General features: G+C 31.5%; 1 protein-coding gene across 4 annotated transcripts; it reads left to right on the top strand.

Moving 5' to 3' along the window:
• Positions 1 to 5,836: 5,836 nt before the first annotated feature.
• LOC148272975 (cytochrome P450 9e2-like) lies at positions 5,837 to 24,603 on the top strand. 4 transcript variants are annotated; one of them, XM_088239319.1, is made up of 11 exons: positions 5,837 to 5,954; positions 6,761 to 7,957; positions 8,581 to 8,631; positions 8,734 to 8,897; positions 10,321 to 10,464; positions 13,287 to 13,492; positions 14,992 to 15,229; positions 17,508 to 17,729; positions 19,620 to 19,720; positions 21,129 to 21,297; positions 24,284 to 24,603. In XM_088239319.1, exons 5-11 carry the CDS (start codon positions 10,338 to 10,340, stop codon positions 24,460 to 24,462), a joined length of 1,242 nt encoding a protein of 413 aa, XP_088095445.1. In that variant the 5' UTR covers positions 5,837 to 5,954; positions 6,761 to 7,957; positions 8,581 to 8,631; positions 8,734 to 8,897; positions 10,321 to 10,337; the 3' UTR covers positions 24,463 to 24,603. The 4 variants fall into 4 exon arrangements, 3 of the variants coding, with proteins under 3 accessions (XP_088095445.1, XP_088095444.1, XP_088095443.1); XR_015824717.1 differs by lacking the exon at positions 8,581 to 8,631 and having other exon boundaries at positions 6,761 to 6,985; positions 19,620 to 19,725; XM_088239318.1 differs by having other exon boundaries at positions 6,761 to 8,631.
• The last annotated feature ends 2,157 nt before the right edge of the window (positions 24,604 to 26,760 follow it).

Consider the following 26,760-nt stretch of genomic DNA (forward strand, 5'->3'; position numbering starts at 1 on the left):
TGCAAGAGGTCTCGGGTTCAATTCCCGACATGTTTGTTACGAAATATTTATTTAACAGAGTGTTTTCACACTGGAATATTTCATAGTCCCTGGACTGGTACTTGAAGCGTAAGACTGATCATCCTACTTTCATGAAACAAAAATAATCCAGATACGCTGCGATTGATGTACCGACGCAGTTCCCTATGCACCATTTGGTTCGAAAAGGGAATGATGATGATGAAAATAGCTCACTCTTAAAAATGGGAATCAAGTTGTGGTAGAGGGGAATTTGAGTAAGGTGAAAGTAAAGTTTTATTATTTTTGTTTGTTATACTAAGTATAATAATAGCATCTAGTGGTAGTGTCACGAATTCACAGATCAGACATCCTAAGTTCGAATCCCGATCTACCACAATGTATTACAATTTTGCTAATTTATTTACGACTAACGGAAAATGGCTTCAAAATAGAATTATTTTTTAAAACCATGAATACTAAAATACAACTTTTATTTATCAAAAATAATCTAACGATTGGATGATATAAATTAAGTGTTTTATTTTGCTTGATTACAGAACATCTAAGCTAAAAAAATAAATTATTTTACTACCAGGAAACGAACTCTCTTAGAGATAAAGAAGCGTCTTAGCTAGGTCAAAACGGGGTGTTTCTTAAGTTAAGCTGTGGCATTAATGCAGTGGTGATGTAATTTTAGAATGACAGTGCCTTAGAGGTTAATATGTAAATATTCTTTCTTATACCTGTAACTGTCTGCACGCTACGCGGCCACGTGTGATGTGTGTGTGTGTGTTCTTTACACGTGTCTTGCAAGCTACACACACATGGAACCCGCTATCTACAGTATAAAATATATGATTCTCACACGTGATATTTTGTAATTTAGCGTTTTTGTACGATTCGTTATAAACAAATTTATGATCTTAAAAGATAAAATATATTGCGAAACGTAAAACGTTAAGTTAAAAAAGTTCAAATATAAATAATTTACTGATGCGTTTTTAAAAAAAAACAAAACAAAATGCGTTGTTTAAGAATATTTTTTTTGTAACCAGCTTTGGTCATTTCAATGAAATAACGACTTACAAAGATACCTGATGTAAAGTTACGACTAGGAACAGTGGCAGAATAAGTATGGGAATACCGCAGGGGCGAATCGTTTATATAAGCGATTATGCGGAGTTATCATTGTAGTTTACTGTATATAATATTTTTTTATGGTAACTATATTTATGGGAGACAAAAATAATATTTTTATTTATTATTAATCACCGCCATCGCTTATATATTCCTCCAAAAATATAAATATTTATAAAGCACACCCAGCACCAAAAAGTTCTCAGTGTATGAAGTAACTAGCCGATTATTTAAGCTAATTTTATAAAAAAATCTATTCTTTATTTTACATCTTAACTCATTTGCAGTATTTTTGTACTAAAACAAGCTTGCAGATTATAAGAATATTTTTTGAAGATTCTCTATTTCGAAAATATTATATCCTTTGGACTATTTTCCTTTGATATGCTGCAGTTGATATATGGCATTTGACATTTCACTAAAAATAGAAATTTGTATACTCAATGTCATTTTGTTAATATATTTTATATTAACTTTTTGTACTTTGTGTAGAATATATATACCTGATATCGAGAAGTCAATGATAATTGCTGTTTGATTTTATTTGATAAATTATTGGTAATAGTCGTCTGTTTTCAATAGTTGAAATAGACACACGATGTTCATAAAACTACAGCAAAAATCGCCATTAATATGCAGGTACAAATTTATGAACATTTTTTGTAGCTTACCAATAGAAAACTCACCGTTCGTTACTGGAATACTATGTGCCACTATGCCCAGACGTAACTTCTATGCCCAGGCGTAAATTTATACTAGGTTTATCTTTAAACTTTCAACATGTTTTTGGACGCATTTTCAAAATATAGGTTACAATATTTTTTTATTTTTTTTAGTCATGTTTGAAGGCTTAAGTAAGCCCTAATAGATTGGATTAATCTAAACAGTCTTAAAATCTACTGAAATTTACAAAATGTATAATTAACAAAAGATATAAAATATTAAATTAAATTAATTCTCACATGGCTACATAAACTTTTTAACTTGTGTCTCAAGGAGGAAAGGACTCCACCTGATTGGAGGAGGGCAGTTGTTATGCCGTTATACAAGGGAAAGGGTTCTAAGGTGGAGTGTGGGAATTACAGAGCTATCAGTCTTCTGAGCGTTGTCGGCAAAATGTATGGAAGAATACTGATAGAAAGAGTAAGAAACGTGACCAAGGAGAAAGTATGGGATGTACAGAGTGGATTTATGAATGGTAGAGGATGTATGGATCAAATATTTGCATTACGCAATATGACAGAAAAGTTTGTGGCGAAAAACCAGAAGCTTTTTTGCGCTTTTGTTGATTTGCAAAAAGCATTTGATCGAGTTGATAGGAAAAAATTATGGATGGTTCTATCGGAGTATGGAGTGAGTGACAACCTTGTCCGCGCTATTGCTTCCTTGTACAAAGATAGTGTAGCGTGTGTAAGGGTAAATGGGTCATTAACTTCCTGGTTTGACATCCCTAAAGGAGTCAAACAGGGATGTGTAATGTCACCGTGGTTATTCAACATATACATGGATAAATGTATGAGAGAATTGAAAAGTATGGATGTGGGAGCGAAAATGAGTAATCTTACTGTCAGTTGCCTTCTGTACGCCGATGACGCAGTCCTCCTAGCTGACAGCGAAGAGGAACTGCAATCCTTGGTTACAAAGGTTTACGAAGTGTGCAAGGAGAGTGATTTGCTAATGAATGTGCAAAAGTCGAACGTCATGGTCTTTGAAAGAAATGTAACTATGACTGAATGTAAGATTGTAGTAAATGGAGATAGTTTGAAACAGGTCGAAGAATTTGTATATCTGGGTAGTATGTTTACTAGAGATGGAAATATGGACAAGGATATTGAAAGGAGGGTTAGTGCCGGTAACAGAGTTAATGGTGCCTTAAAGTCTGTCGTAGCAAATAAGTGTCTATCGCAAGAGGCTAAATTAGCAGTTCATAATGGAGTTCTGGTACCAACCCTAATGTATGGAAGCGAAGCATGGAGTTGGAAAAAAAGGGACGAAAGTAGACTGAATGCTGTTGAAATGCGATCCCTCAGGCGAATGTGCGGAAAAACAATGTATGATAGGTGCCCTAATGTCGAAATTAGAGCAGAATGCAAGGCTGAGTTAAGCATTATCGACAAAATTAAGAAAGGTCTTTTGCGATGGTTCGGTCATGTGGAGCGAATGAATGATGAAAGAACGGCTAAAAAGATTTATGATGCAAATGTGTCTGGTTGTAGAAGTTGAGGAAGGCCGAGAAAGACATGGCATGATCAAGTACAACAAATTCTTGAAAGTGGTCATGTGAAAAGTCGGAATAATCGACGTGCGTGCATGAGAAGATGTATGAATGTGAAGGAAGCAAAGGAAGTGTGCCAGGACAGAGTGGTGTGGCGTTCTATCCTCTCTGCCTACCCCTCTGGGGAAATGGCGTGATGGTTAGTTAGTTAGTTAGTTATAAAATATGGCATAGTCTAGGCGGAAAAGGCAAGTTTATTTAAATAACAATATCTTTTTTTTGCATTGATAATTTTATTATCTGATAAATTCATTTTTGCCAACCAAGTTAATATTTTAACAATAAAAATACTATATAGTTGTAAATTTGTTGCAACAGAGAAGGAAAACAAACATTAAACAGGTCATAAGCCCTGTAAATGCCTAGACTCCCATGTTCCCTTTTCAAAAATGTTTTCCCTCTCCGTTGCAACAAATTTAAATATGCACAACTTCCTAGGGAGATAATCCAGCCAGTCTGCAAGCATTTCTACATACTCATAACATTGTTTTATAGTTTTTGCCAGTGACCGGGTTTCGTCGTGACCGACATCATTAGACTGGTGAGAGACTAAACAAATGTTTGTATTACATAAATATTTTTAGTATTAAGGAAAAATAATTGTACGACTTTAAGTTATTAAAGTTAAAGTTAAAAGTCAAAGTATTTAAACATATTTTTAAAAATTAAATACTTAAGTTTATTTTAATAATAATGTTATTTAAATTAATAAAGTAACCCCTGCTTGCACTTGTATATAACATTTGTTTAGTCTCTCACCAGTCTGACGATGTCGGTCACAACGAAACCCGGTCACTGGTACAAATTATAAATAAAAGTAGAATAAAATTTTATATGTATTTTTATTATTATAATAAAGATATACACCAATAAATGTCAGCAGAAAAACACAATCTATCAAGTAAATAATCGTTTGAACTTAAATAATATATTTACAAAACTGTCATAAACATTCATATTGATAACATGTGCGTGGTTCAAGAACTGAGGTCGAGAGTTTTGCAAAACATCAATAAATTAAAAATCGTATTTATTAAAAATGCCTTATTTATAATGGATTAAAACTGTACAATGAGGTTCTGTAAAATATGCGATTTTAAGAATATTGGAAGAACTCAATCACCAATTTTTTGTAATTGATAATATTTTGTATAATCTTTAAGTAATCAATAATCTTTTGAGTAATCAATAATATTATTAGTAATCAATAATATTTTTATTAATCACTAATATTTTTAGTGATCAATAATATTTTTAGTAATCAGTAATATTTTAAGTAGATAATCGTCAATATTTTGAGTAATCAATAATGTTTTTAATAATCAATAATATTTTTAGACTTCCATAATATTTTTAGTCTTTAACAATAATAATTAAACGATTTAACACTGTTTTCAGTACATAACCATATTTTGAGTAATCAAAAATGTTTTGAATAATCAATAACAATTTCAATAGGCAACAACATTTTGAGTACCAAATCAACAATATTTTGAGTAAATAATAAACTTTTAAATAATCAACAATATATGCTCTTATGTATAAAACAATCATACGTCCACACATAAATTACTGTTCTTCTATTCTTTTTTTATGTAATGAAGAAGAAATTGAAAATATACAAATTCTTCAAAATAAGACGATGAGGATTTTTCTCAAACAAATATCTATTCTAATGTAGAAAGAATTCATAAAGGAACTGGCTTGCTCGCAGTAAAGCAGCAAATAAAATATAATGTAGCAATTTTTATACATTAAATATTTAAAGGGATGCATAAAATAAAAACAATGATAAAATTTAACTAACAATACCATAAATATGAAACAAGAGATAAAAAAAGATAGATTACCAATGAGGAGAAAAACAGAATCTCAAAACTCATTGTACACGGGATTGAAGCTGTACAGTGAGTAACCTGAAGAAATGAAGGAGATAGAAAAGATCGAAATATTTAAAAATTAATTTGAAAAATATTTTATTGGAAAATTTTGATAAAAAAATTGCAACGTTATAAAAAGTTCATATTAGTTCTTAAGATGTTATGAACTAACTTAATAAAGCATAAATAAATATAACTGATTTGTATTTTTAAAAAAAAGTATTCGTGTTCTAATGATTTACACAAATATTTTAATTGTGGGGGCATTTTCAAAGAGTTTCAAATAACTCACTATTAGAAAATTGGAATCTACTTGGGGAAGAGTGAGGTTCAAATCATGGACCTCTGATCCGTGAGTCTGCGACAATAGTTGCGGGACCGCAACCCAATTCCAGTAGATTAAATTTTCTAAAAACACACACTCAACATTTGTCGAATTGAGTTGTTGAACGCAAGTTCACACATTTTACAGTTATTTTTGTAATAAAGTACAATTTTAATTAGCATTTTAATTTGAACGTCACTGACTTAGATACGAATAAACATGCAATTAGCGAGTTACTAAAATGAATATATAATCACTACGTTTTATCAATATTTTGTCATATCATCAGTGAATAAAGACAGTACGAGAAGCTTTATAATACAAACATCCATTAAAGGTAAAATAACGCATTTCTTCATACTCATTTAATTTGGAAATCATAATATCTTAAACCTCCTTTAGATTTTTAAAATTGCACGGTATTCATTAATATTTTTCATTTGTTTAAAACCAATATAAACGAGCATAAGCTCAAAATGTAATGTTTCAATTAAGATTAATTAAAAAAATATAACATCATAATTAAGTAACTAAACATCATATTTTCCTTTTTAAACCCAATTGTTAAGGGTTCACCAAATGCAGCGCGTCAATAAATAATCGACAATAATATATATTTTTTAATGAATTGTTGAGAAATTCACTAGCGCGGGTCGTTTCTGGTCATCGTATCAAGTCTTTGAATACAAATTTCAAGCCAGACTTTTCGTGGATTAAACCTGGGACCTCATGCATGGTAGCCAAATGTGGTAGTTTCAACGTAACAGGCGGACGAACAGAGGGTCAGCTAATTTAAATTTTCACGTTTTTTTACAACAATGTAACAAAACATTACCGGGTTCAGAGTTTTAGGTGAAATAATATTTCCTCTTTACCTTTTTCATAAGGCAAAACAAATCATTTAAAGACAAATTTTACCAAGAGGTATGATTTTAAATTAGTATCAATACAAAATCATCAATACTATGCAGTAAAATATCTTAATTACAGTTTTGGATGATAAACTAATTGGTCCATATTTGAAGAATGCTTTGTTTAAGATCTTATTTAATCCCTTATCATCGATGAAGTCTTATTTGATGATGCTTACCTAAAATCATATTTTATATCATTAAACTTCTAAGTGCTGTTTTCTGAATGCAGATGTTGTCCCTGGACATTTTGGACGTATCTCTAATTCTGGTCGGGATTTGTAAGTCTTGTGTTACTGTTCGACAAGTGGGAAGATGGTTATTTTAAGCGGAGAGGAATAAAAAGTCCCCCTTGTGGTATTATCCCGTTCGCGGGAAATCTCACGGACTGTCTTATAGGGCGAAAACATTATAAAGACATAATTCAACATTTCTACGATATGTTTCCAGATGAAAAGTAAGTACAGAAGACTTTTCAAAATATTACCAATACAATAACTAGAAAAAACTTCAGGTATACAGTATACATTAGGAGTGAATTTTAATCCTGTACCTAATAGCTAAGTACTCTTCTTCTTATGTTTTCTCTCCTCGATGGAGGTTGAAAAATATTGCTGCAATTATAACATTGTTGGCAGCTGCTTTGAACATGAACTGAGTGCTGCAATGAAACTAGCCAAGCAAGTTCTTTAGCTAAGAGATACGCCTTCTATCTGCACTGCGTCTTCCTTCAATCCTTCCCTGTAGAATATATTTTTTGTTTCTCATCACATGCCAGAGTACTCAAGTTTTCTTTCCTTTATTGTCTTCAGTACCTCTTTATCTTTTTGCGTCCGTCAGAAAACGTCATTGTTTAGAACTCTGTCCACCCAGGATATTATTAATGTCCTTCTGTAACACCACATTTCAAAGGTTTCGATCTTTTTTGAAGTGGTTTGGGTGAGTGTCCAAGTTTTGACGCGTTAAAAAAAGTATCGAGTCAAAACATCGTACAATGCGTATTCGGAAGGTTAACATTGAAGTTTTTAGTGCAAAAGAGGTCTTGCATCCTGAAAAAGCAGCTGGTTCCGCCACATTTACTTTGTTGTATTTATTTGCTGCATACTGGGCCCTGGTAAAATGTTGCGTTTCTTACTGTGAGTAGGTACCATATTTTTGTCTCCGGCCCAACATGTTCAATATTTAAAATTACACAAATGCATTTAACAAAAGTACAATTGTTAAAATAATAGAACTGTAAGGATTCATGAGTTTAGATATCTTTTCTTCTTCTCACCGCGATCGCGAACTAGTTATCCACTGTATCGTGAAATAATTATAATCAAGAAACCATCTCAAGTGCCTCTCCTTCATGACCCCACGTTCTAATTTGATCCTGACTGCCGCAAGACAAGTTACAAACAATAAGATACCAGAACCCCAGTGGAAGGTAAGAATTGCATTAATTATATTTAGGGTTCAGTTGGCAAAGTAAATAAAGGATAACACATCCCGCGAACCAGCAACTTCGAGCGTGCATCTGCTAACGGGCAAGTGGCGCGATCAGCTGTTTCGCGCCCTCTCTATTCTGACTGTGATCTCTTGTGAGTGACCCTATTAATCATTCAGCCAGCATACTGAGTATTTATATTGATGGATTTGCTCAATAACCTGAGATTCATTTTTTATAGCCACTCGGAAAGTTTGTGGCTTTTTCCGAATAACCATACATTTGGTGTAGGAAATATTTATTTCTAGCCCTTTTTTCAAACTAGTCTTGTATACTTTATCCAACAATAGCTGTAAACTTTCCATACTATCTGCTATAAGGACTGTATCATCCGCGTATCCACGTATCTGATATTATTTATTATTTGATCATTTATGCTAATGCCGTCAATTAATTTAAATGCATATTTAAATAAGGTACTGTACCTAGTAGATATAGCTCGTTTTTAGGATAATGACTAAGAAGCTTTTCTCACTCACTCGCTACGGGGCTTCGAGTATCATTCCCAAATAGATTACAATTATTGGATTGAATAATTTCGCGTTTATTGTAAATATTTCCAGATGAGCTGATCAATTTGATACCAGTGACAAAAAAGTAACATGATGGGAGAGGTATGTTTTGAGTGTTTTGTGTCATAACTCACCAACGTGATTGGGTCTTTAAAAAGTGATTTGTAAATCATGTTTACATAATCAAATTGCAACTTTTTACAGATATTTTGGACTAAAGAATTTTCGTAGTCCTCTGATAGTTATCAAAGACTTAGAATTAATAAAGAAAATAACAATTAAAGACTTTGAATATTTCTCTGAGCATTTGGTTTTCCTGAATTGGGACACAGATCCGCTCTTTGGTCAAAATTTGTTTCAACTTGGAGGTAAGAAAAACTTTAATATATTAAACCATTATAAGTGGTATCATTCTAATCTTTAAATCAAAGACTGATTTCAGTTTACTAATTTCATTAACTTATTTTTTTAACATGAAACTGGATAGTTGTTTCGCTTTGTAAGGGCATTTTCAAACGAATGTTTGGATTTGAATACAACAATTACGATATAGAGTTCTACAAAATAAACGCCAACTAAATAAATAATTGTTACAGCTGAGTGTTTCTATGTTTTCAATTTTAACCCTGATTGGACTCCTGACTTGCCATCGTAGACGTATTATTTGTAACTTATTTTGGGATTGGTTAGCACTAAACACCCGCATCTCAATCTCCATTAATCGCGGTACTCAAAATTCAATCAAATTCATATTATAGTTTGTCTATCAATGATTTAGTGCCAATACCACAAATTATGTCTAGTATTTTATTACTTGTAATGAGATCTCTTTACTATTAAATGTCAATATATTTTTTGTAAAATCTAGGAGAAATACACTATTGACTAATGTTTCGTATTTTTTTTTTATTGTGTCGTCTTCTTGTTCTCTTTGTTTTGAGAAAAATGGACACAACTATATTAATAAAAACAAATAAGTCAATAATTTATAGTAGCTTCACCGTAGACTACGCGAATGTCGCGAGCAGCATTGGCAGCTTTGCTCCCTCGATTGAACATGGACAAAAAGAGGTGTCGAAAATGTTTAATTTTGAAGGCTTGTAATCATCAATAAAATAAAATAATATTAACTGTTAGTTTTCCGAAATAAAATGGAATAAAACAAAATAAAATAAAATAAAATAAAATACAATAAAATAAAATAAAATAAAATAAAATAAAATAAAATAAAATAAAATAAAATAAAATAAAATAAAATAAAATAAAATAAAATAAAATAAAATAAAATAAAATAAAATAAAATAAATAAATAAAATAAAATAAAATAAAATAAAATAAAATAAAATAAAATAAAATAAAATAAAATAAAATAAAATAAAATAAAATAAAATAAAATAAAATAAATAAAATAAAATAAAATAAAATAAAATAAAATAAAATAAAATAAAATAAAATAAAATAAAATAAAATAAAATAAAATTAAATAAAATTAAATAAAATTAAATAAAATTAAATAAAATTAAATAATATAAAATACAATATAAAAATATCTTGTAAAACAGAAATTTTTATTTTGAATGACGTGTAACTCTTATCATATATTCAGATTCACTTGACATTAACACCCAATACAATATTTTAATTCCAAATTTTTCTCCCTGATCGTGTAATATCTATGACGCTTGCCTAACGCACCGGGTATGGGTTTATTTTTAATCACTATGAGTTGATATTTGACTAATTAAGTATGACTTTCATTTTAATAAGACAATCTTGTGTTTGCTATTCCAGAAAAGAAATGGCGAGAGATGAGACCTACTTTGAGTCCAGCTTTTACTAGCTCCAAAATGAAAGGAATGTTCAACTTTGTTACTGAGTGTGCGGAGCTATTGGCTGATTTCTACCAACAAGATATAAATAAATTCCCCGATAAAGGTATTATTAAAATTTTCAATTAAAATAGTTTAGAGATATACAATTTCCGTGATTATTGATATTTGATTATTTCAGTAACTGGCGAGGCAGGTTTGAAAAGAAAAGTTTCAAAATCTGCGTTTAAATTCCGTACATCATAAGTTCTTTGCATGGGTTTTTTTCTTTTAACAATAAACATTACAAAAACAAAATACAGTAGAACTCAAGTCATACGGATCACCAAATATCTAAATTGTTATCAGGAAATAAACAAATAAAGGTTGCCTCGATGCTCATAAACGAGTTTCTTCAACTTTGCGGGACATGTTTCAGTAATTCGCTGTATTATTTCAAAAGCAATATAAAAGTGATATTAGAGTATTTTTTTGCGCTTCCTTTCAAAACATTGCTGTAATTTAATGGTTAGTCCAATTATCCAGATTTCTGCATATCCGGATAAGGTTAGGCACTAATCAATCCAGATACTTGGAGTTTTATTGTACACTATTACATTAAAAATAAAACAAAGAAAATCTTCTTCTTCGTCTATTTTCTCTAGGACTGCGTCCTGTTACTGCTCGGAGCCTGCTCCTAGGATGCGGACGTCCAACTGTCCCGCCATCTTTTTTGGCCTTTTTTGGCCTTTGGTCTGCTGCCAGCTGGTATTGCACCTGCCACTATATTCACCACTCTCTGAATCTACTCTCTCCTGAAACGTTTTCTTGATCTTCTCCATCGCACAACATATTCGACGTCGCGGATCCCTCATATTTCGGAGTTTCTAACTCTGTCTCGGATTGTCGATTCCGCAGAGGGTCGGAGAGTTTTCATTTCACTCGTTCTTACGAGGCTTTTTGTTATAGTGATGTCGGCCCTTGTGTCAATGCCGTATGTCATGATAGGTCTAATGCAGGTTTTAAAAATCCGTATTTTGCTCTCCTTCGGCATATGTTTGTTTTTTCCATACAGCATTTCTTAAACATCCAGCCACAATGCCAAATATCAAAAATTTAAATTTAAATATAAAAAATAAAAATAATCTTTATATTATATACCTACAACCTACAAATTAAAATTAAGATTTGTGAGTGATAATGATTTGAAAAATTACTACGGTACAAAATTTGCGTAGATGTGTATAAAAACGATTTTTTTCGTCCATTTTTAAGGTTTTTCTCTAGTTTTGCTCTAAAAATAATGTTTGAATTGTAATTATGTCCAAAAAAAGATTCGTAAAATCCAGTTCAATCTAGTCTAACTCATTCTGAAATGCAATATTACTCGTATTACTACTGCAGTAAAATATTACGATATTTCTACACCTACTCGTAAAATAGTAATATTATCTATCACCGGGGTCAATGATATTGATCTTGTATTAATATTAACATTAGGGTTTAACTGGTAAACGACATTTTTCCTTCAAGAAAAATATCACTCATGTATATATAAAAACTGTCCGTTCATTATCTAATGCTCAGCGCATTTGCCTACCATGCAAGAGGTCTCGAGTTCGAAAAAAAAAAATCAGGGAAGTAAAATTTTAATATTTAAGTACGTAATTTAGCCTTCATGGTTTTGTAATATTGTACATGTCAACGTGTACATACATTATGGGGGAACTTTGGCCAAATTTTAAAAAAACTAACGTTTTTATTTATTTAATTAATTATTTCTTTCTTCTTCCTCTTGGTCTAAGTCGTCTTACCAGTTTGTGACGGTGGGCTGTCCTGGGACGATGACCAGCGATCCAGCTGTCTTTCCATCTTTTTGGCGGCCTTCCTGGTAGTCTTCTGCTGCAGGAGCTTTCACAGATAATAATTTAAGCAAGCTGCTTCCATCTTTTTTGGTTCAGTGAACAGGGGTTTAAACTGTCAGAAGGGGCGCAGTGAGTCACATCTTGCTTGAGGATGTGATTCTTTTAAATGATGCGAACGCCTAGTTGCATTCCACCTGCAACACTACTGACTAGTCTAACTCGTTAGCGTCCACGTCGCAAACTCTGGGCAATCGGATCACACTCATAACGGTGTGATCACATCAGATAACGAGAGGAAGAAAGGCGAGTTTTTGGCTCCTCAAAACCAAAACCAACCAGCTAAGGGAAGATAACCCCAACAGAAAAGTCCCTGGATTGGCACCGGAAGCGTAATACTAATTATCTTACCTTTATGTCACAACAATAATCAAGATACTTTACAGTTGGTGTAACAATGTAGTGCCATAGGGCACCATAAGGTGTAGAAAAGGAACGATGATGATATATATGTCGCCGCTAAACAGTTAAATCAGCTGTTTATCAAATGACGGAATTCAACTGAATACCTATGCTATTCATTGAATGAACGATTAACGAAAGAGAAACTCAGCATCTTTAATTTATAAACAATTATAATAATAATTTGATTTATTTTTTAGTTTATTTTGTCATGTGAAGTTAGGTTAGTTTAAGATAGGTTGGGTTACGTTTAGTAGTAATGAAAAATAGTTATCATACTTACCTTTATCCTTAACTACACAGTTAGTCCTGAACTGAACTTAACTTAATAATTCATTCTAAACTTTACCGAATAGGTTAGGAAAAAAAATATAAAAATATTGTTTTAATTATTAAACTTAACTTAACCAATCCTAACTTACCTATCCTAGCTTTTAGTTCGGTCATTTGAGCCAACTCGTTGAACCGTCTTGAGCTATCTTAATTTATTCAACGAACGGCCTAGTAATTCAGTTGAATGCTGGCATTTGATAAACAGTCTAGCCGCTTTGTTGAGTGGCTAATTGAACTATTTGGTGGCCACAAATATACAATAAATTCAACCATTTCATTTATATTATTTCAGAAAATGCAGTTATTGAAATCGAACTTAAAGACTTATTTTCAAGATACGCTAATGACGTCATAGCTACTTGTGCATTTGGTATAAAAGTAGATTCATTAAGAGAAAGAAATAATGATTTTTACAGACATGGATTAAACTTGGTCAATTTCAACTCGATTGAAATGTTACGAGTATATTTTATTTCCTCCTTCCGTCAAATTGCCAAGGTAAATATAGTAAATTATATAAAAAAATACAATATTTGGTAAGCCTCATTTACTATGGATGATACTTAAAATCTTTTGCTGTACGTTTCTGCGAAGCAATTTAGAATTTACATCACAGATATTTATTTCCATATATAAGTTTATTGTACATTATTTGAGACCATAAGTCCCAACTCCTGTGTTGAGATGGGACGAGCAATTATATGACACAGATACATGAGTATATCAGTACAAATATAGGATAAGAAACAAAAAATAATTACAAAAAATAAAAATAATAAATATATATGGCACGTCAATATGGTACACAGTAAACTTAAGCATTCGGAAAATCATCAAGAAGATTCCTACTGAAATCCCTCCCACTAAGGAAAATCCAGTCCTTAACTCCTTTCTTGAAAATAATTTTTGTCCCTGAGAGCTTAATACGCTCTTCCAAAATATTGAACACACTCGGTGCGATAAATGAGAGATGTTTCAGAGCAAAAGTCGTACGGAATATGGAATTCTATGTACATTGTGCAGATATCACGCATTGAAAATAAAAAAATAATATTGCCAAGTACGTGTGTTTTTGGTTGAAACATGATTTTAAATCAGATCAATATGTAAATGTAAATGTAAAAAACATATATCTCGCGTCAGAACGTGAACGTCGCGAAATAGCTGACAAAATTTATTTATTGAAAATTGCACCTTGTTCAATTGACTGCCCTGAATTACTATCCAAGCTTTCTATTAACGTTCCCCCTAAAGTTTTTAGGAATAACCCTGTTCTTCACGCTTCTCTTGTTTCATGTAGTTTAAGGCAAAATTTTAATACAATGGTTCTCCATTGTATTTCTATACTGCCCTGGGAAATTAAATATAAAAAAATATTTTCTCGATGCGGTAAAAATTAGGGCATTTAATTGTACGGCGAAGATACTGGAAGATGTAAGAACAAATAAAAGTGTAAAGTGGCCACTTAAACCAACCAATAATAGTTCATAAGCCCTGTCTAGACTTCCATATTCCCTTCTTCAAAGTATTCTCCATCCCCATAGTAATTTGTTAAAATAAAATAATTTTTACAAAAATAAGCTGTTTTGAACTACGTCATAAGTTCTTCCGAATCAGCTTTTGATAGAGAATTGTGATAGATTTACGGTTTACAGGAAGCCAAATCACCAATCATCAGAACTCATCGTCTAGAACTTGTGACGTCAGACGCGGAGTAATTTCAAAAATACAAAACTTAAAAAAATCATAGCGCCGATGCATTAAAATATTTTTTTTTTAATTGACTTTGGTAGTATACTAACAAATGAAAAAAAAACTGAATTTCTTCATTACTACATTTTAATTGCTTATGAAAACTTGTGATTTCGTTTTTTCTTGCTATTTATATTTAGTAATTGTAGCTATTAATTGTCCAAATAAAGAATGAAAGCTTGTGGAGCAATATTTAAATCTCTTTGCACCTAGATATTGATTTCAAAATACTCATTGATTTTCAGCTGATTAAACTACCAGTGATAAATGAAGACACAAGAAAGTTCTTTAAATCAATTGTATTATCTTGTATCGACACTAGAGAGAAAGATAATATATTTAGACCAGATATGATACAGTTGCTGATTGAAGCCAAGAAAGGAAAATTGAACTTCACGGATAGTGATGATGAAGAACAAGATACAGGGTTTTCTACGGTAAAGGAATCTACCTGGGGAAAAGACAGCTCAAGTTCCATAAAAAGTTAGAAGTTTTTACTTAATAATTGTCTGTATCCGGGCGAATGAAGAATAGAGGGTCCAAAGGAAATAATTTGTTTAAAAGATGCTTTAACCCTGCAAAATTTTACTTTCCCTTCTCAACTGGAATGCACATGTTATCTTGTATTCTTGCTTTGCGGAAGTGGTCTTCGGATTCTCTGCCTCTATTCGCATAGGGAGTCCTTCTTAATTCAAGGCCGTTCTCTCACTCTAAATAATCATTTTTTGTTATTGTTTGTTGTAATTTGTAAAAATACGCACCTTCATCTTGTTTATTTGTAAATCTGAAATATGTTTAATTTCTGTTTATGTATTGATGTTTTTGTATTTTTTTTAACAGTACGGTATGTTATGCTGATTTGTTTTTTTTTCAATGCATTTGTTTTATTTATCAAAACATGTTTTTACTGTGTCCTTTGTTACTGTGGCCTTGAGTCATTATTATTTTATAGGTTTATTTTTGAAAATTATTTGTAAATTTTTTGCACACTTTATTTTTTAATAAGACATTGAAGGGATCCTGACGGGTGAAGATAACGTGTTGGCCTCTGTCAATTCATCCACTTATTTATCTGCATAGAGTTTTCATTCCTAGGGAATATTTTTGAAAACATTCTTCGGGTTCCCCGGGAGTTCCCCGGGACTCTATAATCGGCTCTAAATAGTGGACTTCAGGATCCTCTTAATGCAAATTTAACGGTCCCTGAATTAGTACCTGAACCGTAAGATTGATGACCTTACCTTCCAGTAATACAAAATCTCGATGAACTTAATGTAAATGTTCTATGGATCATCAGGTGCCGATAAGGGTTAGATGATGATGATTTTTTTTATGGTAGTGAAAGTATACGTAATAAACAGAACTGAGAAAAAAGTAATGTAAAGGTATGTGCGTATGTATTCATGCTATGAAGCAAATGTATGGTGAAAAAACAGCTTAAATATTAGGATCATGCTTTTTTGGTCTGAGTTTTCTTCACTTAAACGTATTCCCCAATTTTCTTCATGATTAATGGCACTAAATCAGTTATTATTCACACTATACATAATATGTATTTACCATCGGCGTGTCCCAATCATTTTATTTTTTGATACATTATTTACAATGATAAATAGGACCACCCAAAAAAACCTTAAAAGCGTTTAGTTTTATCTGCCATCTTCGGATGTACAGTTTACAAATATGATTACTATTTTTGGAAAACGCAAAAGGATACCGACACAGTAAATTTCATTCTGATTCGGTTTCTTAAAAAAACAACCAAACCGTTTAGTTTTGGGATGTAAAAAGCGGGACAACGAAACGTCGATTTTAGTTAGGCATCGCCAGTCTGACGTGCGTTGTTATTTTTGATCAGTATTGGGGAGGCATTTGCATGAGAACGACAAAAAACAATGTTCAAATACCTGTTCATCAAAATTACCAGCACCGCAAATCCTCTTAACAATGCGAATATCGATAGATGCAAAAGCTCAGAAAGATCGAGAAAGATACGGCACGATTATGTCTCAGAGATTCTTGTGAGTGAGTATGTCGAAAATTTGAATATTGGCATGCTTTCGTGATGCATAAATATGCCTATGAAAGATGCGCGCATATTATGTTGAGCTACAGTTGATTGGTTCTATGCTCTAGCCTCTCTGCCTATTGCTGCAGAGTGTGTCGTGATGCTTACTTAATCAAAAATTTTGGTAATATTTTACTATGTATTGCACATTATTCGTGTTATTTTCGGATGTTTTTTTGCACCACAACAGGCTAAGAGGCTTGAGTGAAAATAACATTTTATTTTTTTAAAGCGTCGGTGATCCCGCGTAACTAGTTTAAAAAAAATGTAGTAAAACAAATTCGTCATATGGACAAAAAGCCATTACATTTTAAGTATTGCTCTTTTCACTCTTAATGATAGTCTTTCTGATACTCCAAAAGCATTTTTGGTTGATTTAAATCACTGAAGAGATAATTTAAATCGTAAGTAATATACAACTGATAATAATAACTACAACCATTTAACTTTTAAATCAGCATTTATAGTGGGTAATTCGAAAACGCTGATTTTGAAATTACGTAGTTCTGGTAATTACTTATCGATAATATAATTACGGAAGTATTTGTTTTGTGCAAAATCAATCAATTAAAATCAATATGACGCCTGGTTCCGGAACCAGACCGTTTCTTAAATCTAAAAACTAACGGGTTTAATTATTTTCACAATGAAATTTATTATTTTTATACAAAATACACTGTTTAATTTTTATAGATTGGTCGGACGATACCTTAGTGGCCCAAGCTTTGGTTTTTGTGCTAGCTGGATTAGATACATCTTCTGCAGTTCAATCTTTCTTGGCGTATGAGCTGATCGCCAACCCAGGTGTACAAAGGATATTACAGAAGGAAGTCGATGAGTTGTTGGAGAAGAAAAATGGGAAAGCAACCTACACGGATATTCACTCCATGAAATATATGGACATGGTAGTTTCTGGTAAAACTAAACAACAATCAATATAAGCGTTGGTATTATATATCCATTGGAAGAGTATCCGCATTATATATCCCTGGGTTTTTACATAAATTATGACAGTTTTTTTTTAAATGAAAGGAATAAGAAAAAAACTAAAAAAAACTATTCCCTAGATTGAACGGGAACAAAATGAGGTATCGAAAATCATCTACTTGACACTCTATTTTGGAGGCTTGTAATAAAATAAAAAAATATCGATAACGTAGAAGCAAACACATTATCTTGTAGATGAGGAAATTCTTCTTCTGGATGATGAATAACCTTTGAACAAATGCAAGTCTATTTTCAAATATCTTGTATGTATTCGTCCAGTTTTTCTCACGAAAAAAAAACATCCGGGTTCAATTCACGGCGAGTTCACAAAAAATAAAAATTTGATTTTTCTGAAGCCCGGATGTTCTGTTATTAAAACAGTATCATCTACAAACTTAAAAATATTTCCTTTTGTCTGTAAGCTCTGCATAGATCGTTAACATACGTTAGAAATAATATTGGTCCCTACACACTAACTTGAGGTACACCATAAGTGATTTGACGAGTGAACTTGTGTGGTTACCAATTTTTACACATTGTTGACGTTCAGTCATACAGTTTTTAAATGGCTTAAGTGTTTAATTGGATATCCCTTTTTTTGCCGATTTGGAGAATACAATATTATGAATACCATTTTGTTGTACTTTTGGTGTTCATTTTTAAATTTGGAAAAAAACAGACACAGCTTATGTTAAGACCTAAAATTTTTTTTGGAATGTATATTTAATGAAATGTATGTTTAATGATTGAATGAATGTAAACTATTAATGTTTAAAGCATTAACTTTGTGTTCAAACATTTCAGTAAATGTTACTAAAGATTTGTATATGACCATTTACCTACTTTTCTTTGTCTACCGGTTTTGAGACGTACCCGTCTCTTTGCCAGGACACTAATTACATCAAAATACAAGTCTCACTATAACCTTCACCATTACCATTTTACTAAATTATGTTTTCATAATGACTTTTAAAAATATATTAAATTTAAATCATTGCATGCAAATAATTAAAGCTTCGAAGGATAGTAAATATTACGAAAATATGTCAGTCTTAAGTTTGTTTCATCAAATATCCTTTCAATACAGCCTAGTATACGACGTTTCATAGTAAAAGTCACCTTATTAAGAGATCACAAGATTTTAGTTTTTTTATTTAAATCAGCTTACGTTGGCGTTTGCTCCTAATTGCAGGTGTCATATAAGCATGTTGGTTTCATATGTTTGTGCAAATAATAATTACATAGAAATATTAAGTAACATTTAAAAAAAAATACATTTAATTAAAGTTTGTTGCAACGGTGAGAAAAACATTTTTCAGAAGGGAATAATGAAGTCTAATCATTACAATGACCTGTCATTGGCTGTTTTAAAGGGCCATTTTACTCACTGTGTAACATTCACCATGCTGCCTTTGTTTAAACATCCACATTACTTCAACCCCTCTATCTGTTTACTTTTGTGTCATGTGGGTGAGATTAATCTGGCAGAACTATTTCACCTCTAAGGCAACGCCTGAAAACAAATTTTTAATTTTTATACTTGGTCTTATACTAGTTAGTATAATCAGCAATTTTTTGAGTATGTCCAAATGATTGTAGACAGACTGGATTGCTTCCCTTAGAAGTTATTTAGATCTAAATTTGTTGCTGCGTTAGTGCGAGAGGGAAATCCATGTTTCCATCCTAAAAAAAATTTTCTTCTCTGTTGCATTTTTAAAAATCTAAATCCAGCATGTCTACAAACATTTAAACATACCCGAAACATTGTTGATTACATTTGAACTGTTCACATTGCCTCAATAAATATATTTTTTATAGAAACTCTTAGGCTTTGGCCCCAAGCAGTGAGATTAGACAGAAAATGTGTTAAAGACTATGTTCTACCTCCGCCCAATAAATACTCGTCTAAATTTATCACGGTAAGGTTAGAAATATTATAATTTATGATCGAATATGTTAAATCTATCTAATGAATATCGTATAAATGTAAAAATTGTCGCTGAAAACACAGATACGAATATCATGTTCTATTATTTCTTTAAATTTTTGACTATATTTTAGAAATTTATTTATTATAAAAAAATGAATATTTATTTTATTATGTGTCCGGGCGCATTAAAACACAGTTCTGGGTATACAAATGAACCAGAATCCTGGATGAGCGATTTCAACGCGACGGCTACACTCAGATAAAAATCCGTAAAACGGAAAAAAAGTGAAGATAAGTCCGCCTCTTTGCGAAGCAAAGTGTCTGCTTACCATTTTCCTGGTCCTGGATTCGATTTCTGGGGTGCAATTATGAATCTTCTCTATCCCCTAGGCCTAAGGAGTGGTTAATTTGGGGACATTTTTATGCGATTAATTTTTGCTTTATAAATGCCCACACTGATGATAAAACGCCAAAAAATATAAACAGGTGAAATCAAACATGATGATTTTTATTGAGAACATTATTGCGACTTTAAGCAATACATAAAATACTTAATCAGATTGAATTGACCAAACTGTATTAGTTTTGTTTCCGTTTTTGAAGCAGTTTTATACACCATTTGAGGTTTAATCATTACTGTAGCCATTATATGAACAAAACAAAAAAAAACTTCAAATTAATCACTCTCAAGGGGGTAGAAAAGATCCAGAATACCATCACTGGCAGAGTGGACATACATTTTAGTTTTACACTACAATATTTCAATGGCAGAGATGCACTGACAGTGATAGACTCATAAAGCAGTAAATTCTAAATAATGCAAATCTTTTATTAACAAATAGTATTTAAAAAAAGAGTGGTTGATTGTTAATTTATTAGAAGTTCAAAAAATGTTCAAAAAAACAGAACACAAGACTTCTTAAATGGAGAAGGGTGAGTTAAGGTGGCCTTTAATGTTCCTGATCACCCTATCTTCAATTTTACAAAAACTATCTAGATACGTTGCAATTCAACATCATGTTGATCATATTCAAACAGAAGTTTAAAAAATATGTGTTAAATAACTTATAAAAATATATAAAAAATATCGATGAGCCATATGTTGATTTTTAAATTATTATTGTGTTTCTGATTCTATATATTATTTTAAGTGATATATGTCTGTGTTAACTTATTGTTTGTCCCAACTAAACACAGAACTTTTGGTCTCATGCAGTTAGGACTTATCAAAAAGTTGGTTATGTATCAAAAAAATGTGTAATAAACTGTACAAAAATAAATAAAATAAATTGGAGTTCCAATGTAGTGCCCTATGCAAAAGAAGGTGCGGTTGGGGAAATGATGATGCTGATTAACAAAATGAATAAAACCTATAGTTGACATTTGTTTGATTTTAGATTAAAAAAGGAGACGGTATTATAATACCAGCACATGCTATTCATCACGACCCCAAGTATTATGAAAATCCGGATAAGTTTTACCCGGAGAGATTTTCGGACGAAAACAAAAAGAGAATAGACCCAATGACCTATATGCCATTTGGATTTGGGCCTCGAAATTGCATAGGTAACTTTCTATGGAATCTATAATAAATTTATAAAATCTACAAAAATAAAAATCTATTATTGCCTAATGTGTACTCCCATGTTATCTACAAATTAGGCAATAATATCTATTGTATAAATTACAACAGGGATGAAGAATACATGAAAAAAAGAAATATGCGAGTCCAGGCATTTACAGGGCTTATGATCTGTCATTATCTGATTTAAATGGCCGCTTTACACACCGTGTAACATTCACCATTTTGCCTATGTTTCAACATCCTTATTTCTTCAATTCTTCTATTTGTTGCTGAAAAGCAACGCAGCAAAGCAGCTGAAACCTTTTTGACAACAATCATTTGGACAAACCCAAATATTATAATAAAACAAACGGGTCCAAGAAGAAGTTTAAAAATTGGAAAACTGTTTTTAGGCGTTGCCTAGTATGTGAAATAATTCAGTCAGATGAATCTCTTCACAACAATAAAGGTAACAATAAAATAATAAAATATGTATGTTCAAACATAAGGAAAATGGTGAATGTTACACAGTGTGTAAAGTAGCCACTTAAACCAGCCAATGACAGGTCATAAGCCCTATCGCCCACTATCACCCACTATCGCCCAGACTTCCATATTTCCTTCTTTAAGGTATTCTCCATCCCTGTTGTAATTTGTTAATCTTAATGACTCCCGAGGGGGTAAAATCCAGTCTTTTGTCTACAAAAATTTGGACAAACTCAAATATTGTAGTTCTATAAATATTGTTATGTTTTTGTTTTCAGAGACACGATATTTCAATATAATTAATGCATAAATCTGTAAATAAATTATCAGCTCTACTTTAGCAAAACTTAATTTGTCAGCATGCGTCAAACTTAAACTATGAAAACACATTGATAAATGATTACAACACCTGGGCTGCTATTCTTAACGCTCTCGCGACCGTGGAAAACGCTTGTATAGCGCATATTTAGTACGTATATCTGCGCTACAAAAGCGTTTTTTACAGTCGCATGACCGTCCAAAATAGCAACGCAGGCTGACTGGTATGGAAAGGCCAGCTGTTTCTAGATATTGTAACAAATATGGCAAAAAACACCGTATACCTAAAATATGTAACATTATAAAGAATAGTGAGTTATATACAAGAGTGAGACATATGCTCAAATTGCAGCTAATGGAGAAAATATATAAAATTGTTATAATTTTGAATATACAATAGAATGTTAAAAAAATGTAATCTTTTCAAATGAAATTATTATATATGCAAATGTAGTGGTTTGTTAAAAATTTAGAAGGGCTTTAATTCAAAGATTATTCTGTAAATATTTTTGGAAATAATATTTTTTTTTCTGTTTAAAAATAAAAGAAAAATTTAACGTTAATCCCGAATCAAATGACATTGTACAAATTAAAATATTCATTAACTATTTTTTTATTAGTTTTTTCTTGCTTTTTAACTTCAAACTGCATTCCATGCTTTTTAAAAATATTACGTACATAATTTATTTAAATACAAAAAAAACAATACATACAGTCCTTTTGAATTTTATTTATGCACACCGTCAGTAGGTGCTTTTAACTATAATCTTTTATATTCAAATATTTCTTAATTCTACAACAGTAGTAAAATTTCATTTCTCTAAACAAAGTTTGTTTTTAATACATTTGATTGTTTTTACAGTTTTTGTATGAAACTTTGCCTGGCTTACAAGGGTATACACTTTACACCCCGTTCTAAGCCAAGCAATTATATTTTAATATTAAATTATTTAAATAAAAACATATTTTTAAAAGAAACTAAAAAAAAAAGGCAAAGAATAACAAATTGCAAAATAGTATAGTTAAATTTACAGTTTAATATTTTAATTTATTTTTATCAGTTATCATCAAATCAACTTTTGGAACTCTTCACGATCAATGTCATGAAAGAGCGAGGTCAACACTTCGGCTTAACATCACTATCACTTTTCCACAATTGACGTAATAGAGATGCCATTTTGCCAACGCAGGGTTAACCCCATCTATTAATATCTGATCCTTAATAGAGGATCTCGTGTTTTAATTGTGGTTGACAGTTGGGTATTCGTCTCTATTTTAGTGTACTACCATTACAGTTCTCAATATGTACCGATAAACTTTAAGGACTTTGAATTCTTTAAAAAGCAAGTCACTTAGATATCGGAATGTTTTTATTGAATATCGTACATAATATTTCTGTGTAGCTACTGTCGGTTTAAAGGTGGTCTCAGTGCAACCTCTATCCTATTACGCAGACCGTACGTCATAATATAATTTATATTACGAATTATACTTACGCACATTCATTTTACAAAAATAATACATAGTTTTTTATTCACACTCTGTTGTTGATAATTATATTGCTTACACCTTTTGAAATCTTTGTCCGAGTCTTTTGTTTAGTTTTCTCTGGTAATTTATTGTACAATTTCAGCCCCTGATTTATAAGTCTCTAGATTGTCCTTGTCTTGTTTTAAAATACCGTATGTGATATTGTTTATATATTCTTGTATTATGTCTTTGTTTACTACATTTTTTTTCAAGTTTTAGGTCTTTGTCTACAATGATATCAGTGGCTAACTTATTAATAAATTTTAAAGATTCTATTTGAAAAAGTTCATTTACATTTGATTGTTTAGTTTTTTTGAGAGTTCTTTAGTTGGTGTTAAATAAAGGAGGTCATATTCTTGCGTCTATATTTTATTTTGCTGTCGTTGTAGTCTGTTTATGTCATTTTGGATTTCTGTTCCCAGTATTTGTTGCATATAACATATTTGAGATTTGACATGGGCTTCATACTTCCGTTTTTGGAACAAAATTTTAGATTTTTGAAAAAAGACTTGATAATGTTGATATATTGCTAATTAAATTCAAACATGAATGAAATTCATACATGCACGTAAATTTACGCGTACAAGATGGGAAATGATAAAATTAGAAACAATATTATATAAATACTCTTTAATGGCGGTAATTATTTTACAGGTTCTCGATTCGCTTTAATGGAAATTAAAGTCGTCACTTTCTACTTGCTGGCCAAATTTGATTTGATCCCTACAGCCAAAACCCAAATCCCCCTTAAAATAAAGAAGACTCAATTTATTATGGGCCCATCGAATGGATTTTGGGCCGGTTTAAGATTGAGAAATAAACACCGACCTTAACTCAATTTATGTTATTTATTGACAATTCTTGGTGGAATTCCATTATAAATTTATAACAACCTAAATAACTAGTTTAAAGATGCCTAATAGAGGGAAAGTTCTAATTGGTCAAATAAATAATAAATAAATATGAATAACACATGTAATGTATTTATTTTTCTTTACTCTATAGTGCGTATGAAGGGCAACGATGGGGTCCCAATATTTTATTTTCACTGCACGATTTCACTTTCTTATAAGAAACTAGAATAAAATGAATAATCAAACCACGTGTATTTGATTGATTACATTTTGGCTATACGGTAGTGAGAAATATAATCTGCCTTTAAAGTTTAAAGTACTGTTTTTTTGGCGGTTTATTTGTAAAGAAATGTTGAATTTTCCTTAAATCAGTAGTGTATAAAAAATTTATTGTGAACGTGCAAATCTGAAGAATGATACTTGTCTTGTAGTAAAAGGCAGACGTTTCCATTATGCTCCTATGTATTTGCTAATTCCAAACAATAATTTAAGTTTAGTTTACTTGAACAGCAAAACGTTGTTCGTTTACTTGAACAGCAAATTTCACAAAACATACATGGTTGCCAGTGCATATCTTAAGTAGTAACAACAATAATTATACTATTGATATTTAAAGCCTTAAATTTTGTGGTCAAACATTTTACTAAATGTTATTAAATATTTGTATATAACCACTTACCGACTTTTCTATATCTGCCGGTTTCACAATAGTACTTTCTCTGAATTCGCAAATCACCTAATCAATTTTAGTCATGACTTTAATAAAAATACTGGATTTAAAATCTTACATACAAATAATAAAGGGTTAAAAGTAAATAATATGGAAATATTTAACATTAGGAAAGCTTTAGAAAATAATGTTCCTTTAATCAATAATCAAGCAAACTTCCAATATAGCCCTTTATACGATGTTCCACTGTAGTGGTCACCCTATAAAACCTATTATGCTTATCCCCTCCCTCCATCCCCTGTACTTTTTTCATTTATTCTCATACAAGAGAACATTTTCATAATTTAATCAGTGCATGTTTGTCTTAATCAGTGCATGTGCTTATTAAAATGCATGCCGTGTTGGTTTTATATCTTTGTGCAACAACTATGGTGAAGGTGTATAGTGGGTTTTGCATGTTGGTTCGCATGTTGGTTTAATCGGTGTCCTGACGAAGAGACGGGTACGTATCGAAACCGGTAGACATAGGAAAGTCGGTAAGTGGTTATATACAAATATTTAATAACAATAATTATAATTATTATCAAAATAATACAAATTAATTATAGTGAATATTGTGGCATATATTATTATACATTAAAATCATTCCGCTTTCCGCACCCAGTGATGCACAGCGCATTGCATAAGTTAACCAAATGCAGCGTATAGTCATCTCTTACATGAAGGTAAGGTGATCAGTCCTACGTTTCAGGTGCCAGTCCAGAGCCAATGAAATATTGCAGTTTAAACAACCTTTGAAATCAATATTATTTCACATCCACCCTGCAAGACCTGATTTATCTTCATGCTACAGATTATGAAATGAAACTGCTTTTTGTATTCCAATAAAGTAAACTGCGCACCATCGAATGCAGATAATATGAAATGATGATGAAATATTAAATATACCCCTTGATTTAGGCGTTGTCGACGCCTGATACTAAAAAGAAGAAAATAAAGTGAAAAGCACGAAATGAAATTCAAAAAACTTTTTCATACCCCGAGTAATAGAAAATTTAATGATAACAATGATATATTCCACACGTCTTCTGAGGATAATGAACCTCTGCTGTCAGCTCACTCGTGACGTCAGAGGAGGGATAACCCGTAAACAGTCTCGAGGTAAAGTGATATTTTTTAAACAAATCCGCAAATGGGTGGCATAAATTTGGGATTTTCACAAAGGAGTGTGTTATTCGGGAGCGAGGGGCTCTAATGAAATGGCGGGGAATATTCATACATATGTATTCATTTCAAGGCAAGGGAGCTGATTTTTTAATTTTGTTGGTTTCGTGAGCCGCGCTTTTCTCCTCTGCGTTATACATCGTCGGCGTCGGTATCCGGATAAAACCCTCTAAATACATTATTGAATATACTAAAAAAAAACATTAAAATTTTATTTTTTAAAAGAAAAAAAATACTCTATACTGTAATACTATAAAAAGGAGATGAAAGACATTTCACAGAAGATAATATAGAACTCTAGGCATTTACAAAACGAAATATTTGAATAAAGGAAACAAAAGAATAGAAGTAACGCCGTCAATCGTAGTAGATAATGAAAAACT

This window comes from Micrasema longulum, unplaced genomic scaffold, assembly GCF_059751315.1.
Source record: "Micrasema longulum isolate JH-2025_06_02 unplaced genomic scaffold, ASM5975131v1 h1tg002132l, whole genome shotgun sequence".
Lineage (NCBI taxonomy): Eukaryota > Metazoa > Arthropoda > Insecta > Trichoptera > Brachycentridae > Micrasema > Micrasema longulum.

Excerpts from the sequence above, each read along its gene's own strand:
- LOC148272975 (XM_088239317.1), top strand. Across the intron at positions 8,898-10,320 it reads AAATTTGTTTCAACTTGGAG|AAAAGAAATGGCGAGAGATG; the intron begins GTAAGAAAAACT and ends TTGCTATTCCAG. Across the intron at positions 15,230-17,507 it reads CAGCTCAAGTTCCATAAAAA|ATTGGTCGGACGATACCTTA; the intron begins GTTAGAAGTTTT and ends TAATTTTTATAG.